The sequence below is a fragment of the Alternaria hordeiaustralica genome (assembly GCF_023758085.1).
Source record: "Alternaria hordeiaustralica strain BMP 2776 chromosome Unknown scaffold_26, whole genome shotgun sequence".
In the NCBI taxonomy this organism is placed as follows: Eukaryota; Fungi; Ascomycota; class Dothideomycetes; order Pleosporales; family Pleosporaceae; genus Alternaria; species Alternaria hordeiaustralica.
Window position 1 is genome coordinate 167,467 of NW_026056798.1, and position 17,935 is coordinate 185,401.

At 52.6% G+C, this 17,935-nt stretch overlaps 5 protein-coding genes across 5 annotated transcripts; 4 read left to right on the top strand and 1 right to left on the bottom strand.

The window, feature by feature from the left end:
• Positions 1-1,519: 1,519 nt before the first annotated feature.
• J4E84_009143 (uncharacterized protein) lies at positions 1,520-2,091 on the top strand (the record flags this gene model as incomplete). The annotated part of the gene is made up of 3 exons (XM_049391708.1): positions 1,520-1,726; positions 1,794-1,878; positions 1,982-2,091. 3 exons carry the CDS (start codon positions 1,520-1,522, stop codon positions 2,089-2,091), a joined length of 402 nt encoding a protein of 133 aa, XP_049240573.1.
• Positions 2,092-3,165: 1,074 nt separating this feature from the next.
• J4E84_009144 (uncharacterized protein) lies at positions 3,166-4,880 on the top strand (the record flags this gene model as incomplete). The annotated part of the gene is made up of 3 exons (XM_049391709.1): positions 3,166-3,255; positions 3,305-3,789; positions 3,848-4,880. The coding sequence occupies 3 exons, from the start codon at positions 3,166-3,168 to the stop codon at positions 4,878-4,880; spliced, it is 1,608 nt and encodes a 535-aa protein (XP_049240574.1).
• A 667-nt stretch (positions 4,881-5,547) lies between these two features.
• J4E84_009145 (uncharacterized protein) lies at positions 5,548-6,321 on the top strand (the record flags this gene model as incomplete). Its single annotated transcript, XM_049391710.1, has 2 exons — positions 5,548-5,556; positions 5,659-6,321. The coding sequence occupies 2 exons, from the start codon at positions 5,548-5,550 to the stop codon at positions 6,319-6,321; spliced, it is 672 nt and encodes a 223-aa protein (XP_049240575.1).
• Positions 6,322-6,597: 276 nt separating this feature from the next.
• Positions 6,598-8,383, bottom strand: J4E84_009146 (uncharacterized protein; the record flags this gene model as incomplete). Its single annotated transcript, XM_049391711.1, has 2 exons — positions 6,598-7,833; positions 8,018-8,383. The coding sequence occupies 2 exons, from the start codon at positions 8,381-8,383 to the stop codon at positions 6,598-6,600; spliced, it is 1,602 nt and encodes a 533-aa protein (XP_049240576.1).
• A 913-nt stretch (positions 8,384-9,296) lies between these two features.
• Positions 9,297-17,270, top strand: J4E84_009147 (uncharacterized protein; the record flags this gene model as incomplete). Its single annotated transcript, XM_049391712.1, has 4 exons — positions 9,297-11,907; positions 11,953-12,846; positions 12,894-17,182; positions 17,238-17,270. 4 exons carry the CDS (start codon positions 9,297-9,299, stop codon positions 17,268-17,270), a joined length of 7,827 nt encoding a protein of 2,608 aa, XP_049240577.1.
• Between the last annotated feature and the right edge of the window lie 665 nt (positions 17,271-17,935).

Genomic DNA, 17,935 nt, shown 5'->3' on the forward strand with positions numbered 1-17,935 from the left:
GAGCTACTCAGATATCGAAAACTTGAGGGATCTATGGTGAAGGAACCATCCGGTAAACAGGCCTCTAATTCCAAGACAGGCCTGGAATCGAGGAATGACATCCATGTCAGACAGAGTAAGAGCATGGCAACCCAGACTACGAAAAGTAGCCACAACCCACAGCGGCGCCATCGTTTACGAATGTCTCTAGCTGCCTGCTGATGACTTTCGCGACAGGCCGTTGCAAAGCGTGATAGTCCTGTGACGAGCGTAGATTGGATTCGAGAGGGTTTGGGTGTCATTGCAGAAGCGGAAAGGTAAGCGCCCGACTTTCATGGAGCATCATATGAAAGTTTGTGCATTCGATACAGGTATAAGACTGTCAATAGCATTGGGAAGCAGGTTGCTAATAAAGACAAGACACAACAAGGACGCGCGTTCCTTCATACATACCAGCTGTAGGCAGACCAGGCGTAAATTGCTTAACAATCCTTCTGCTGACTGCAGCACCGCCTCCTTCCAGAAGGTGTCAGGTTCGAATTTCCTAGCACGGGCGCCCATCACACAGCGTTCTCGATCAGGTAATGCCTCACGCGAGTCTGCTGCATTTGTATACCACCACGATTGGGGACAGGATATTGCTTGCGCTCTCGTGTACGATTGTACACATCGCGGTGGTGGTAGTGGTTCCGGGAGTAGCGAACTGTGTATCGCATGCGGCACAGATGTCAGCGCGCGAGCAGTGCGGCAGCTCTGCCACCAGCCCTGCAGATGCTACCTGGGTATGCAGGATTACCTGGTTGTGATTGGACGTGAATGCATCGCAATAAGCCTAGATTGCCATAGGTAATCAGTGAGCTCCCCATGCCGCTTGCGACGCGTAAATGCAGTTGAACGCGACTCGGGAGAAGAGGAACAGATGTTGAGAACGACGCGGTGGCGCCAACGCTAACATCCTCAGATCGGCCCTTCCCGATCCAAGTCACGACAAATCCCGCGGAGGAGATCTCAACACACAACCATTGATTGCATCTCGGACAACTCAATAGACACCTAGTGGCGCATACCTCAATACAGCTTTACAATTTGTTATGCGCAACAGACGTGCCTTCCGCTTCCAACCACCATCGCTCATCAAACAAAGGCCATCTCTGGCTTATGTCTCGCCACCTCTGCCTTCCGGATGTTGTGGTAGTCCATATCCCCAAGATCAGAGGTTGTGTTTACTGACACCAGCGGATCATCTTGCGATGCAGGTGGACTTTGCCTCTTACCACCCCAGATGAATGTTCTGACGGTATTCAACGTTCCTCCTAGCGGTCTCTGGGTGGCGATCCTCGGCGCGCTCGGATCCTCGTGCTTGCCATGGAGCGCGTCGCTTCGCTGGGGACTCCGCCCGCTGCTTCTTGAGGATCTGGAGAGCCTTAGCACCGACAGGAGACGGTGCCCAAATCGCTGAAATACACTATCCTGCTTTTGTCGGTCGTCATCGACAGGATTGGTGATGAAGACCCCGCGGATAACAATGACAGATGCCATAATGAGCGCAACGCAGGACTCTACCATGAACCAATACGCAGCCCACACCGGTGCAGTTCCGAACGCTGCCGCCGTTGTTTCGGTCAACGAGCCAACGACCCGTATCAATGCGCAAACAACCATTACTGCCGAGAGACCCATCAAGGCCACGATTGATAGTTTCCGAGAAAATGACATCATCGACTGGTTTACGACGACAATGGGAACGGTAACGACTAGAAATAATGAGCCTGTGAACCGGGGTAATGAAGTTTCTAGCTGTATGACTTACTGAGAATATCGCCTATGATGTCAAGGACGCCAACGATGACATTGCCCGCGACACTTCTCTTATGCATCTGGGCATCGCCGCATTTAGCTGTATGAACTCAGTACTCCGGGTCTTAAGAATGGACAAAACATTGACTGACCTGCGTCTGCACCAAAGTGTGCACATATGACAACAAAGTTGACTACGGCATAGATCCAAGCAATGACAAGAAAGCCAACGGTGATCCAGAAAAATCGTACGACTCTGACCGACAGTCCAAGGGTCAGGCCATGGAAGAAGTACATGAAAGCAAATTTGACTAGATAGATGGAATTCCATCCGAAGATGGAGAATATGAACGCCCACTTGGGGATGTCCAAGATCGCAGGAATGTCCTCTCGGAATGGGATTGTCTTCCTTTGGTTTATGGCTTCGACGAGATAGAAAGGATTAAGAGCTTTGTGGACGCAGGCGAACGCTACTGTTAAGCACAGCGACGACACCAAGACGAGTCCATCGTCCCATCGTATTTTTCGGCCTCCAAAGATGCGAATCGCGAAGCGCACGAATACGGAAAGAATGGCAAGTCCAAAAAGGAGTCCAGTTGAGATCTGAAATATTCGTCAGTATTGAGAATATCGGCCAGCATGGGGAGTGCATACCACGAATGGTACCTTGTCGATTCTACCAGCATGTTCGATGGCGTACTGTCTGCCAGGCACGTATTGCGCGGGTGGCAGCTTCGATGGATCAATCGACATGACTGGATAAATGCTTTGGTATGATGAGATCTTGGTGAGAAGACTGAACGATATAGCTACAGAACTTCAGGCGGGACGTCGAGACATAATAAGCACATCTTGCGATGTGGGATCACAGGCGACTGCATAGAGGCTTGGGGCTGAGAAAACTTGAAAATAGTAATTGCATTCAGAACAGATAATTGCCTGCTCATCTCTTGCGCTAATCATTGGAGTCGCGGCTTCGTGTGCTGGATGGTGGTGACAGCCGGAGCTGTTGCGTGTGGGGGCTATGACCGGTCGGCGTCGGGTAATGAAGCACGAATCACAACATCCCTAAGAAACCGACGACTCGGTAGCATGTTATTACCCGGCATGGGTAAAATCACTCCAGCTGTCGGGGTGCATGGCATTGTAGTACAAGACTGCGGTGTTTGTGCTATAGATAGTGCTGACATGCATGATGCCCAAATAGGGCTAGCGCCCTACCCGTGCCGCCCCCAAGGCTACTTCCTCGTGCGCCTTGCACCTTCGGCGGCATTTCAACATCAACACTCGCGAAATCGAGCTCATCTACTCGTGCTTTTGTGCCGCCCTCGGCAATCTTTATTGCACGAAACGTGAGTAAGCATGACGCGGGTCAGCATGCCAGCCGTTATGGCTGTTGCCGCCGGAGCCTTGGTCATGTTTGTAGCCAGCTTAATGGCTAATCGGCAACACATCAAGAGGCTACAAAAGTCAGGTGCAGTAAGTCGACTCTTCGATATACCGCGGACGTACTTCTAATAATAGCCAGCCTATGCCAAAACACCATCCTCTGTTCGGTCATCTCATCGTGTTGAAAGAAACCATCCAGGACTTACCTCGCAACACTGTAATGCATGTGGTAGTACGGCGGATAGCAGAGTCATTCCCCGGCGGCGTCTTCTATCTCAACCTATGGCCTTTCAACGCTCCTCTCATGGTGGTCGCGAATCCTTATGTTGCATCGCAAGTAGAAGCTGCTTTCCTCAACAAGCCACCCAACATAAATGCTACCTTGGAGGTCATCAACGGTGGTCCATCTCTACTGACAATGGAGGGAAGCACGTGGAAGAAATGGCGAGCGCTCTTTAATCCAGGATTTGCTGCTGGCTATATCACAGGACTTTCACCTGCTATCGCCGAGGAAGTCTCAATTTTCTGCCAGCTTCTCCAAGAACGCGCCAAGAAAGATGAAGTCTTTCTTTTGGAAGAGCACACTCTTCGGCTAACATTCGACATTATTGCACGTGTTACCCTGTAAGTTCACCATTCAGTACGCTTGCAACATGGGGCAACTGCTGAACATCGGACACAGTGGCTCACGTCTATACTACCAAACCCAAGGAAGCGCGCTCGCAGATTGTCTCCGAAGACAAGTATACTGGACTTCATTCGGCACAACATTCAACCCGTTCCGTCGCTATCTCAGTCCTCGTCCGTTTGTTCAAAAGTACAACAATTACCGTATGAACCGATACCTCGATGAAGAAATCGACAAGCGCTTTGAAGAGTTGGCCAGCTCCCGCAAAGACTCATCTGTTGGATCCCGGAAACAGACGAGATCTATCATTGCGCTAGCCATGGACAAGTATCTTGAAGATGTAGAAGACAAAGATGCGATATCAGAATCGGTCTTCAAGCAGCTCGCGAAACCTCAACTTCGTTTATTCCTTTACGCTGGACACGATACTACGAGTAGCACACTACTGTATAGCTACATACTCCTATCGCGTCACCCAGAGGCCTTGTCTAAAGTCCGCGCAGAACATGACAAGGTGTTCGGATCAGACTTCTCGCTCGACACCATCACCCGGACTATCGCGGACGACCCCTCACTACTGAACCAGTTACCTTATACCTTGGCCGTCATCAAAGAAGTCCTACGCATCTTCCCTCCTGCCGGCAGCATGCGCGACGGCCGTCCAGATGTGTTCCTATCAGATGAGCAAGGCCATCAATACCCCACAGACGGCTGTAACATCTGGACCCTCACCTTAGCTTTGCATCATAACCCCGAAGTATTTGTGCAGCCAGAAGACTTCATTCCTGATCGCTGGCTAGTTGATCGTGAAGATCCGTTGTACCCAAAGAAAGCTTCGTGGAGAGCGTTTGAGTGGGGTCCCCGTGCGTGCATCGGGCAGACGCTTGCGCAGTTGGAACTCAAAATTGCTTTGGTCATGACGGTAAGGATGTTTGATATCACTCCGGCTTATGGGGAGTGGGATGAAATGCATCCCAGGAAGGGTATCAAGACTGTTGATGGGAATCGAGCGTATCAGGCTGAGATGGGTGGGGGTGGAGCTCATCCGGTGGATGGGTTGCCGGTTAGGGTTACGCTGCGAGCGTGAGGAGGTCGAGGAGAGTCCAAGGAGCAAGGTCCGTATATCGCAAGTTGTGACTTGACCAATGAACAATGTTAAATCCTCATGACACGCGTGTCATCCTTAGCAACATAGCGAAGAATGTACTACATTTTATATGCACCAAGTAAAGCATGGTTACGGCTGTAAGAAGCAAGCTCCTTCCTGAAGCGAAGTGCTAGTACAAGAGCTGCATCTGCATATAGTGTCGCGATAATAGGCTCAGTACTCGCTTTAGCATTTGTACTTAGTTTTCCTAGAGCGTAATGTCTTCACTTTTACTTTCACTTTCACTTTCAAGCTCGCTAAAACATGACGTCAGTGTTTTCTCTCGTCTATGCAATCCTTTCTGATTTCCAACTCGGTACGTGAGCTTCTCTACAGACCCACACTCCCAACAGTCAACGCGATATCGACTGTCGCTCAACGGACAAGATGGACGAACATGCTAGAAACGAGCCTCAGGCTTCACTGAAAGCGTGAGAGAAATCTTCCAGCTAACAACTATTGACTGCTGCTAACTCTCGCGATCAGTTTGCTCTCTTCAGGAGATTACTCAGATATCACCATCACTTGTGGTACCGATACCTACAAAGTACACAAAGCTGTCGTGTGCTCTCAATCTTCCTTCTTCAAGAAGGCGTTCTCATTCACCATGGGCAAGGTAAGTGGGCCTGCAAGCACCCGGGCATGCCTCACCCTTCCTAAGCCGAGGTGGCCGGCGGATTTATAGAACTTGGATATCTACTAACTTGCGCTCATACAGGAAGCCGCAGAAGGCAACATGAATCTACCCGAGGACGATCCACACGTAGTCAAACTGCTCGTGCAATACTTTTACGAAAGCGAATACAGCCCAGAGTTGCCTCCATCCGCAGGATTCGACGCAGATGGACAGGCGATTGTAACTGTGCCTAAAGAGAACGGCTTCCGCTATGAGTTCCCTCATACATGTGCGCCTAAGTGCCCATCTCCGAATCATAAAGTATGTCACCATCATATGTGCCTGTCCGACACTTGTATGGAGCAGTGCGTCAGATTCATTTGCAAGGAATGCACCAAGACTCAACCACCCGAAGATGACGCTACTCAGCTCCTTCTCCATGCATCCATGTATCAAAGCGCGGATAAATACGACGTCGCTGGATTGAAGTTGCTGGCGAAGGAGAAGTTCTCCCGCTCGTGTCAGGCTTTCTGGGATACCGAGCAGTTCGCCACAGCTGCTGAGCATGCCCTCACTACAACACCCGACAGTGATGTCGGACTGCGCGAGCTGCTCTATCAAACCATCGTAGCACACATCGAGCTGCTCAACAAATCAGCCATCGAGACCTTGCTCTCTAAGCATGGCGTCTTCGCACGCGGTGTGCTCAGACGCCTAGCTGAAGACAAGGCAGGCCTGAAGCCGAGAGCCAAGACGGCGGGTTGAACGAGTGGGTGGTCGTAAACGACCCAACTCGCCTCAAGACAGGCACATGCACAAGGGGAGGGAAGGTTGGTGGAGGAAAGATAGATCCATTCCAGATATCTAATCTACCTCACATTGCGTTCCATATCAAGAGTAACGTACAGTACATCAACTTGTGCCCAATGAGATGGGAGACACATGCTCCATGTAGGAAACCAGACGCCGACACCGAACCCATCCCATTCCATATATCAGTAGACCCTCTTGGGTCATATTAACGATCATTTCATATCACATTTACTGGCTAGCGACGCGCTCCTTGACCTTCTCGAACATGGACTCCATCTCCTCGGCGATGAAGTCCTCGATCTCTTGCTCGAGGTGCTGGAGCTTGCCTCCGGCGCGGTGAGCGGTGCGGCTGGCAGACTCCTTAGCGCTCTCAAAGTCACCCTCGATCTCGGAGAGAGAAGGGATGGTGATGGTGAACTCGGACTCCTCCTCCTTCTCGGCAGCCTTCTTGACAGAGTAGCCACCCTTCTCAACAATCTCGGTGTAGTTGGAAGAGCCACCACCGTTCCAGGCGAGGACGTTCTTGGTGTTGCTTGGGACATCAGAGAGTGCACCGACGGTGGCGACGGAGATGAGGTTCTCCTTGAGCTTCTTGGGGGTGATGTCGGCGACAGCGTAGGCAGAGTCCTTGCTAGGCTGAAGAGACAGCATATAGGCGAGGAGACCAGCAATGTGGGGAGAGGCCATTGAGGTTCCAGAGATGGTGTTGGTGGCGTGCTCAGAGCCGATCCAGGTGGAGAGGATGTTGAGACCAGGGGCGAAGATGTCGTTGCACTTTCCGTAGTTGGAGAAGTAGGCACGCTCATCGAGGAGAGTGGAGGCACCGACGGTGACGGCCTTCTCAGCAGCAGCTGGGGAGTAGTTGCAGGAGTCGGCGTTGTCGTTACCGGCAGCGACGGCAAAGTGGATACCAGCGTCAACGGCAGCGTTGACAGCGAGGTCGAGGGTGGTGGACTTGCCACCTCCCAAGCTCATGTTGGCGGCGCTTCCCTTGAAGCCCTTCTTCTTGCCGTCCTTGGCGGCCTTGACGGTCTCAGAGTGAGACTTGGCAGCGTACTCAACACCCTTGACGACGTCGGACATGGTGCCGGAGCCGTTGGAGCGGAGAACCTTGACGGCGTAGACGTGCGCCTTCTTGGCGACACCGTACTTCTTACCGGCGACAGTGCCGGAGCAGTGGGTGCCGTGGCCGTTGCCATCCTCGTCAGCATCGCCGTTGGGGATGGTCTTGCCCCACTTGGCACGACCCTCAAAGTCAACGTGCTTGGTGTTTGTGCCGGTGTCGATGACGTAAACGTCAACGCCCTCACCACCGTCGGCGGCGTAGAGGTACTTGTTCCAGGTGCCGAAGCTCAGGGAGTCGCGGTGCGAGATACGGGCGAGACCCCAGGGGGAGTTCTTCTCGACTTCAGGTTCGTCGTGGCCGAGAGTGTGGACCTCTGAGTCGCGCTCGATGTAGTCGACCTATCAAGGTGTTAGCGCCAAGTCTTATGCAGGTACAGGTACCTAGATGGCGTCACGTGTGCTGATGCGGAGCCGGAGCTGCCTGCGGAGATAAGGCCGCCTAGGCTGCGCTCACTCTAGGCCACCAACGCGCTGACGCCATCTGGGATGATGCAAGCTGGTAACAGCTGGGGACAGAACTTACATCGGGGTGGTTCCTGATGGCCTCGATGGTCTCGTCGTCGAAGTGGCCAGAGTAGCCCTTCATGCCGGCCATCTCGTAGACGTGCTTGAGACCATCGAAGACCTCAGTGGTAACGGGGAACTGCGAGGAGCGCTTTCGCAGCTCCATGCGCTCCTCGTTGTTCTTGGTGTGGACGCTCTGGACCCAGTCGTGGTGCTTCGAGGCATCCTTGACGTGCTTCTTGAAGACGACCATGTAGCTGTTGGGCACCTCCTTGGCAGAGGTCGACGACAGCACTGGGGCGGCGTTCTTGTGAATGGTCTCTACGTTGAAGGTAGGCGACGCGGCGGCCAAAGCCGGTAGCGCGAAGACCAGGCTGTACTTCATGATGGCGGAGCTCGCACAGCGAGAACTAGAAACACAAGGGTAAAGGGGTGCAAGAAGCGTGATAGATGAAGGAAGGGGTGATGGGAGGGAGGAGAGTGTTGTGGAGGAGAGATGGGGATGCAGCTGGGGTAGCTCTGGCGATGGAGCTTCTTATCAGGACCTCGGTGCATGGCCCGGGCGCGCTAGGTGGATGACGCATGACCTATCCGCGCCCGCGCGAGTGAGGCTGGGGTGAGCTAGCGCACGCGCCATGAGTATCAGATGAATGATACATGGATGGTATCAGGACACCCGAGTGCCCTGGGATGCAGAGGCTGGCTGTGTTGGTGGAGCGTGTCTTCACATATGGGTTACTGAGAGCCAACGTTGGTCTGACATGTACTGAGGTAGTTATCGATATGCCAGAGCAGCCGTGCCAGCCACACCTGGGCAATGCGTGCTCACGTGAGAGGCAATAGTCAGGAGCGCACTATGCGGCCCGCGTGAGACAGAACGCGTGTTTATCATAACTATGTTGGTAGGCGATATGCACAGCTCCTAGTGCTGGTGCACTGTTTATCAGTAGCTTGCTTTGCGGCGACTTGACGTTGCTCGGCGCGTGCAGCGTGGGAGCCTGGCTGAGCTCGACTGACTGACAGGGATCAGCTTCGATGACCAGCTTAGCAGCAACTACGACGAGCGCGGAGCCCGCCCGCCGTAATCAGCCCTCATTGTGCGCCCGCCCACCACCAAACGACACGACTAGTACTCCCCGCAAGTTGAGGTCTCATGTGCGGGCTTGGGGCTCGGGAGATATGAAGGTGCTACCCGTGCAGCCATCACCTCCGCCCAAACTCCGCAGCAGCGGTCTCGCCTGAACATGGCGACGACGCGGCCGCACAGGTCCTCCACGGCCGCCTCACGACTGCCGCCGATGAATAACCAGATAGCCGAACTCCGAAGCCTAGCGGATGAATTGATCAGGGCTTCCGAGACCACACCACCGACCTCCGACGTCCTCCACAACCAGAGCAACGCCCTCCGCCGCATGCGCCAGCTGCTGATCGAGTCCAACGACCAAACCCATACCAAAGACGCGTTCCGCCATGTCCGCGGCTTCGAGACCCTCCTCATTACCCTGCGCTCCCTCTCTGGCTTCTACAAACCCGCCGAGCTGCCCACGCCCGACCGCATCGACTTCTTCGAGGTGATCAAGGGAACACTCGATGTCCTGTCAGACGCGCTGAACGAGCATGCCGGTAACAGGCGCTTCTTCGCCAAGCGCGTCGAGCACGGCGGCTGGAGTGCTCTGGAACAAGCCTTGGCCAGCACTGGCATTTTTGGCGGACAGTCGCAGAGCAAGCGTGACGATGCCGGCCAAGAGCAGCTTTTCGGCACCCTGTTCGCCTTTGCCTTGGGCGAGGAGACCATGACACGCATCTTCAGGGATATTGATAAGAAGGTCGAAGTCGCACAACCCAAGCAGGACGAGGACGCAGCAGCCAGCGGCGACTCGCAGCCTACTGAGATCGTAGTCTCTAGCCCGCGGTCCGTGTACAGCGATACCGATCTCGATCTTGACCCACTACGCAGCCAGGTGCGGGCTATATTCAGCGGCAATGAGATACTGCAGAATCCAGACATCATTCCGACCATCTTCCACTTCTGGCGGGGTCTTTCTGGTGAAGATGCCCCGGGCACGCGCTCCAAGGCTCTTTCCATATCGGTGCTGCTTGCCATCCTGGAAATCACTTCCATCTCATCTTACAACAAAGCTGCGCTGCACGTCACTGGCGTCTTGAGCAGTGTCCTACCCCTGCTCTTTGAGAACAAGTGCGCTCCTATAGAAGCTAGCCTCTTGCAAGAGCTGGCAGACGACCTGATTCAGTACGGCATCAACAAGCTGGACGATGCATACTACCTCTTCCGCAAAGCAGCGTCTTCTGAGTCAGCTGCTGAGTTTCTCTTGCGTGGTATGCGCTCCTCCCGCGACCCGCCCTTCATACAATTCGATCTATCTTTGCACGGCTTCAGCGCTGTTGAACTTCCAGACATTGGTCGTCCATTCCCACCCATGTCCCCAGGAGGCGGATATACATTTGCTGCTTGGGTAAGGGTCGACAGGTTCGACGCCGACTGCCACACCACCCTCTTCGGCGCATACGACGATACACAAACGTGTTTCCTCATGGCATATCTGGAAAGAGATACGCGTTGCTTTATCCTGCAGACTTACATGGGTCATTCTACTGGTGTTATACCCAGTGTCAGATTCAAGAAAGCTCCTCGTTTCGAAGCAGGTCGGTGGTATCACATCGCTGTGGTTCATCGGAGAGCCAAGACTATCGGTATCGGCGCTGCTAAGGCATCTCTTTTCGTCGATGGTGAGTTCACCGAGACTATGAAAGCCCACTACCCTTCGCATCCTCCGTTACTGGATAGCAGCCAGGATAGCTTTGCCTCCATGTCTTCTAGCGTGTCCAAACACCACATACTCGCGTTCTTGGGAACACCGCGGAACTTGGCGCCTCGGCTGGGTAGAAACGTCATTGCCTCCAAGCTCTCAGTCGCCTCCTTCCATCTATTCTCTGAACCGCTGTCAGATGAGCTGATCGCTGTATATCATAAACTTGGTCCGCGTTATTGTGGAAACTTCCAAGATAGGCTCGGGTCGTTTCAAACCTACCGTACCTCTGCTGAGCTTCATGTTCACAACGAGATATTACATCCTGGGAGAGAAGAACGATCCGACATCGTAGCAGCTATTCGGGCCAATGCAAGCCATCTCATGCCTGAATCGAAGATAATACTGAGCTTCTCTCCCAGTTCCGTAATGGACGACGATGACAGAAATGCCATCGATGAATCCCAACTAATCCGATCACTGTCACGCGAATCAGCTAAAACTCTGCATAAGTATACCAGACTTCATAGTACTCCGATCATCATCAATGCTGCCGTACCTTCGGTCAATGATGCACTGTCTCAGCCACGAGGATTTGGACGTCTATCTGGTGACCCTGTCGTTGTCGTTCCACAATCACTCGACGATGCCATTTGGCGCATTGGCGGGTGTGTGGCTGTCGGCTTGAAGCTGGTGCAATCCGCCCAGACTTTAGACAGCATGCTTCGCTCTGTCAACATTCTGCTTGAAGCTGTTGGGGGCAATTGGCGCAATTGTGAGGCCATGGAGCAGCGCAACGGGTTTGCTGTCTTGGCTGAGGTTCTGCGCCAGAAGATTGGATTCGCCATGGGGGGATTGGTGCCGCGCAACCCATCCTCATTAGATGTGACACCAGAAGACTGCGAAGACTTTGTTATGCAGCTCTTGCGAATCATCCTCCGATTCGTTGGATACGATGAAAACGAGCCAACCGAGTCACTCATCATTAACCCACTTGCGTATAGAGTACTTCTGGTTGATCTGGAGATCTGGCGTAGAGCTACCTCGTTGGAAACGCAGAAGCTGTATTACTTGCAATTTGCGCACTTTGCCAAGGGCAGCAAGCACCATCACTACAACGCTAAGCGATTCCATAGGATACGTAAGTATGCCGACATGGCGAGTCAACTTTAACTGACCATTACAGGTGTTGTCAAGCGTCTCACAGATGCTCTCAAAGGTGAAAACTTCACTCCAGCAACGTTCAAGCTGTTTCTCGCCGCCTTCAAAGCGCTACTTATCATCAACTTCAACGGGGAAAATGCGAGGTCGCTATCACTTTTCGTCACATATGCGCTTCACGACAGCCGCGCATCATATGCGAAACGAGCACTGCGACCGAAAGCGAGCATTGCTCGTCTTCGCAAAGGCACACCACCGACATTGACACCAGAGTCTACACCACGCTCGAACAGCCCGGCACAAAGCGGCGGCAGTTCGCCACCACTATCCCTACCAGATTTGGGCATCGCCATCCTCACTCTTCTGGCGGAACTTCTCTGCGATCCTCAGAACCCGCACGAAATCGTTCGTTTTGCGAAAAATGTCACCGGAAAGTGGCTGCTCTATCTCCTTGCCGAACCTGAACAGCGAGTCGTTGTTCTTGGGGCAAAGATCTTAGCTCGACTGCTAGTGATCAATGGTTCACACTACGTCAAGAAGTTTGGGGATAAGACAGGAGGCTTCATCTTAATGAAGAACAGATTGCGCCACTGGTGGAATACACCAGGCATCTGGACTATCTGTTTCGCGATCCTTTTTGGTCGCGATGTCGCAACCATTGACTTCGAGCGCGACTTTGACGTCTTCAATCTGGTCGACATTTTTATCGCGCATTCACCCCAGTCTCAGCTCAGGATTTGGTACCCTGAAATATTCCCAGTAATCACCGCGATGTTGGAGACTGGCCTGCGAGCGATTGTCCGCGACCGTGACCTCGCCCGAGCCGATGATGGCACACCAAAGCAAGAGACTGGCGAAGGCACAGTCACTCGAGGACGACGTAGAACAATGTCGCTAAATGCCAAGCAGCCAACAGTTGGTGAGTTAAGTTCAGCCACTATGTAACAACCATGCTAATGATTCTAGATACCCGGGCTCCTCAGACAGATCGACTGAATGACTTTGCCGTTGTTCTGAACTCTGCTATCCAGTTCCTGTCTGAGCTACATTCACGATCGGAAGGGTTCCGCGACTACACTCACTCTTCCAACTACGTCCAAGAACTGCTCTTCGTCCTCTATCCAGTCATTGTCACATCTGACAGTGTCAGCGCTGAGACGGAATTACTTTCAAGAGGGTCCGCACTGACCTTCGAGGGCCAAGACGTTGTGATCCGACCACTTTCCCGAGCCAACGGGCACGAAGCGCCTGTGGTTCGCACGACCAACGTTGACGTATCACCTTCCCCTGCGTCTCGACGCGTATTACCTTTCCGCAGAGCGTCATCATTTGTGCTCGTCTCGGCGGATAAGAAGAAGGCCGCTCAGCAACCTTCTCTCAACCCAATACTATCACCAAAGTACGCTGCTCCCTTGGCACTAAAGGTCGGTAGCTCCGTGGTGGAAGCGACTTTGGAAGTTGTTCTGGACGTGTTCAAGGACCAGATATTCACACGCAAAGAGTTTCCTGGCTTAGGTCTCTTCCTCAAGACGCCTCCCGGCTTTCAAGAACATCAAGCATACTTTGAGTCATACATTCTTCGGCAAACCCTCTCGTCAGTCAAGAATGCGCTTCAGTTTGATCAGCAATTATTGCACGAACCGCGCGTTCTCCTCAATCTGCAGCGCTTTGTGATCCACGTGTCCGAAGCGGTCTTCGAGGGATGGTTTCTTGAAGGGGCAGAGTCCTTGCTCGACTTCGCTGGCTTCCTCTTGGAATACCTTGAACGTCCGGATATTGCGACTATTAAGTCCGTCAGACTGTGCACGCAGCCTATCTCATCAATTCGTAACACCTTCTTGAGAGTTGCTCTGCTTCGTTTGGCGGAGTCTGATGAGTCGGAAAGTGGTGCAACTACCACAGCAGTTATCGAGAAGATGATGTATTGGCAGCCTATCATTCTTTCTTCTGTCAACAACGAAACATTCTCGTTGAAGATGATTTGCTATCTTCTCTACACACAGTTGTCGTCTGAACACACGGACGTGCGCCTTGCGGCAGCGAACTTCTGGAGGTCGCTCATGGTGCAAAAACCACACGAAACTTCTATGATCTTGGCCGATGCCATCCACGGGGACACGAAAGATCTCTACGATGGCTTTCAGAAGCTTGTCGAACTTGATAATGAAACATTCCTAGAGTGGCTCGATAAGAACAAGACCGAGATGGATAAGTTCTTCTATGGCTCAATGACTAAATCGTGGGAAGACTTTGCGCAAAGCCAAAACAAGAAGACCGAAGAGACTTCCCAGAAGCGAATCGCCAAGCGCAAGGAGAAGCTGAAGCAGTGGCAATCTGATGAGCTTGCCGCGGACAATGTCTGGAATCACCATGAAAACTCTACAAACCACTGGAGATCCAACATACACGCTTCTGAACGCATCAAGCATCAGCGCGTCCTTCAAGACCAGCAGGATAATGCTACTTATATGGCAACAGTTTTGGCCAAGCTTGACCACCAACTGAAAGGCCCATGTAGCCTATTCGAAGACAGTCCACCTGCCAGATGGCGGCTCGACGAAACCGAGGGCCGTGATCGAAAGCGTCTACGAATCGTCGTCGATAACACTAGCAGAGAGCAGTCATATCAACCCAAACGCAAAGACACAGATCCAAGAGAGCGCCCCAGGCTGGATACCACAGTGCCAGCAATTTCAGCGAAGGAAGCTGTTGGTGCCACCCCTGTCAAGGCACGATCAACTAGGTCTGCCTCTTCCGTGAGTGCATCGGGTGATCCGACGGAAGAACCCGAATCTGCTAGCGACGATGACTTTGAGATGGTCGAAGCGATGTATGAAGATGAAGATGGCTTCGAAGACAAGAACCGCAAGGTCATGCGGAGCCTTAACCGCGGCGATCAGGTGCAATACGTTTGCAACATCTCTCGGGTAGTCGGACTGGAAGCAATAGAGGGCCTCCTCATCGTAGGAAAAGACTGTCTCTACTTGCTGGACGACTTCTTCCAAAGGTCAGACGGCGAGATCGTACGCGTGTGGCAGGCGCCGCCCGATGAGCGCGACCCCTACGTTCAAGTCATAGCTGGAAAAGAAGCTGTCACTACCCGTCGCCCACCACCAAGGAGCCAAGAAGATGCAGTGAGAAATTGGAAGTGGACTGAGGTTATTAGTATTTCCAAGCGGCGCTTCCTTCACCGCGATGTTGGAATCGAAGTCTTCTTTGACGATGGCCGCAGCTACCTTCTCACAGCTGTCTCTGCCCAGGCTCGAAACGACATCCACTCCAGGGTCCTACAACGAGCTTCGCATGTCGCGAATCCGGACAAGCATGCCAACTCTGAGATATCCTGGCGCCTTGACTCTCTGCGCAACCCGGAAGAAACACCACAGACATTTGGATCGCGCTTCGCATCAGCATTTGGTTCTGCTTCCGCTCATCCGGCGACCAAGAAGTGGCTGAAAGGAGAGATGTCCAACTTCCATTATCTAATGTTCGTCAATACACTCGCTGGAAGGACGTTCAACGATCTGACCCAGTACCCGGTCTTCCCGTGGGTGCTATCGAACTACCACAGCGAAGAATTGGATTTGAGCGACCCGAGCAACTTTCGAGACCTCCGCAAACCTATTGGTATTCAGGATCCTAAGCAAGAGCACCTCATTAGAGAGAGGTTTAGCTCGTTTGCCGAGATGGGAGACGCTAGTCACGCCTTCCACTACGGGACTCATTATTCGTCCGCCATGACCGTCGCGTCGTATCTGATGCGACTTCAACCCTTCAGCGCAGCCTTCTTCCTCATTCAGGGTGGTACATGGGATCACGCCGACCGAATGTTCTACTCGATCCAAAATGTCTGGGACTCGGTGTCCGCGAAGAACATGGCCGACGTACGCGAGCTTACCCCAGAGTTCTACTTTCTCCCTGACTTCTTGATCAACGTTAATGGATACAACTTCGGTTTGCGATCCGATGGCTCGAAGATCGATAACGTTCAATTACCTCCGTGGGCCAAGGGCGACCCAGCCATCTTCATCGCCAAACAGCGTGAAGCTTTGGAAAGTCCTTACGTCAGCCAGAACCTGCATCATTGGATTGACCTCATCTTCGGTTACAAGCAGCGAGGCGAAGCAGCAATCGAGGCTGCAAATGTCTTCCACTACATGACATACCAGGGTGCAATCGATCTCGATTCGATTACTGACGAGAAGGAGCGCGCACAGAAGATTAGTGTTATCAACAACTTTGGACAGACGCCTCCACAGGTTTTCCAGCGACCGCACCCACAGAAAGAAAACGTCACGAAACCCACCAAGCTCGACACGTCGGCGGAGAGCTTACATCGGGTTCCCGGTACGCTACTGGAGTCTAACGATCGCATCTCGTCTCTCAACTACATCAGCAAGAGCGACAAGCTCCTTTGCTCAGCACCATTTCGGCACAACATACCGCCGCATCATGATCGTTACATGGAGTGGGGTTTCACGGATGGCAGCGTGCGTTTCTATGATTCACACTCCAAGAAGCTCATCGGGCTGTTCGAGCATCTACACTCTGGCCAGCTGACAACTTCCCTCTTCGTTGACGGTAGAACCCTCATCACTGCAGGAACAGACTGTACACTCGCGATTTGGAACATGAGCAAAGCTGAAAGAGGCCACATCGACCTGCAGAACGCCACAACGCTATTCGGCCACAAGTCATCCGTCATCACACTCGCCGCAAGCCGCGCCTTCTCTGCATTCTTATCCGCATCACTCGACGGACGTGTGTTCCTCTGGGACTTGAATCGAAACGAGTTTGTTCGCGAGCTCGATCTTGGTCCACGGCAGAAGCGCAACCCAGTACCAATCCAAGCGGCCAGGATCAACAGTGTCACAGGACATATTGTACTCGCTTGCGGAAGCCGACTCATCGTCACAACACTCAACGGCGCAGTGCTGCTTGACGAGGATATCTGCGACAGCGAAGACGACGCAGATAGTATCACAGCTGTCGCTGTGTATGAGGGTGTGGGCAATGAGTGGTGTGAGCGCGAACTCATCTTCACTGGACATCGTAGGGGTGTCGTCAAAATCTTCCATCTAACGCCAACACCCCCGACCATCACCACTCCAACCTCAGTACCCAGCAAATGGTCTGCGAACCTCATCAATGTGCTCAATCACAGTGATCCAACGTCTCCCTCGTCTGCGGCACCCATCACGTGTATATTGCCGATGCCTCACCATGTCTATACCGGCGATGAGGAGGGCAGAGTGGTAAGTCAAGAACCTTTTCATCCTTCGTACGCACGTTCCGCTAACGTCTCTGCAGTACGAATGGGATTGCGTGCACCGACATCATTGATCCTCACTAAGCAAACTCACGAACATGTGAGTAAGTGGCTTTTGGTATAGACATGGCATGGTGTTTTGGATGCTTTTCGCATTGGCGTAAATAGCTTGATATGTGGCATTGAAAGGTGTATTGCGGTTACTGAATAGACAAAGTTTTCGATACATCCTCTTACCATTGTCGATGCAACGCAGTCTCGTTCCATCCAACACACCATCTTGAGTCTAGCGGAACTATTTACGGCTTTCGGATAAAATCTCCGCTCGCTAGCCTGATGATTGATCAAATGATGCAGGTGCAGAGGCAGTACGCGTGTTGCGCTCGCTGGCGTGTCGTTTTGGTCTTGTGATCGTGCTTATCTGGCGTTTGCTTGGCGTTGCTTGTTTGGCTAGAGGAATTTGCTGGCGACCTGATCTCCCTTGCATTACATTTCTGACTAGATAAACCTACGTGGCTGGCGAGGTCGTGATGCTGGAGGCCTTGCATCTTGAGGTATCGAAGCTAGTATGATATTGTTGGTGCATCTGTTGCTAGACAGTCGCCATATCCGGTGTGCCTTATCGGGGATTGATTATTCAGCACAAGGGTGCTTGAGATGACGTATCTGTGCATGTTCTTGGAAGAGCCATTATCCCGTCTTGACATAGGTTGGTGCGTGTGTGTTGGGTGTGAAGGGT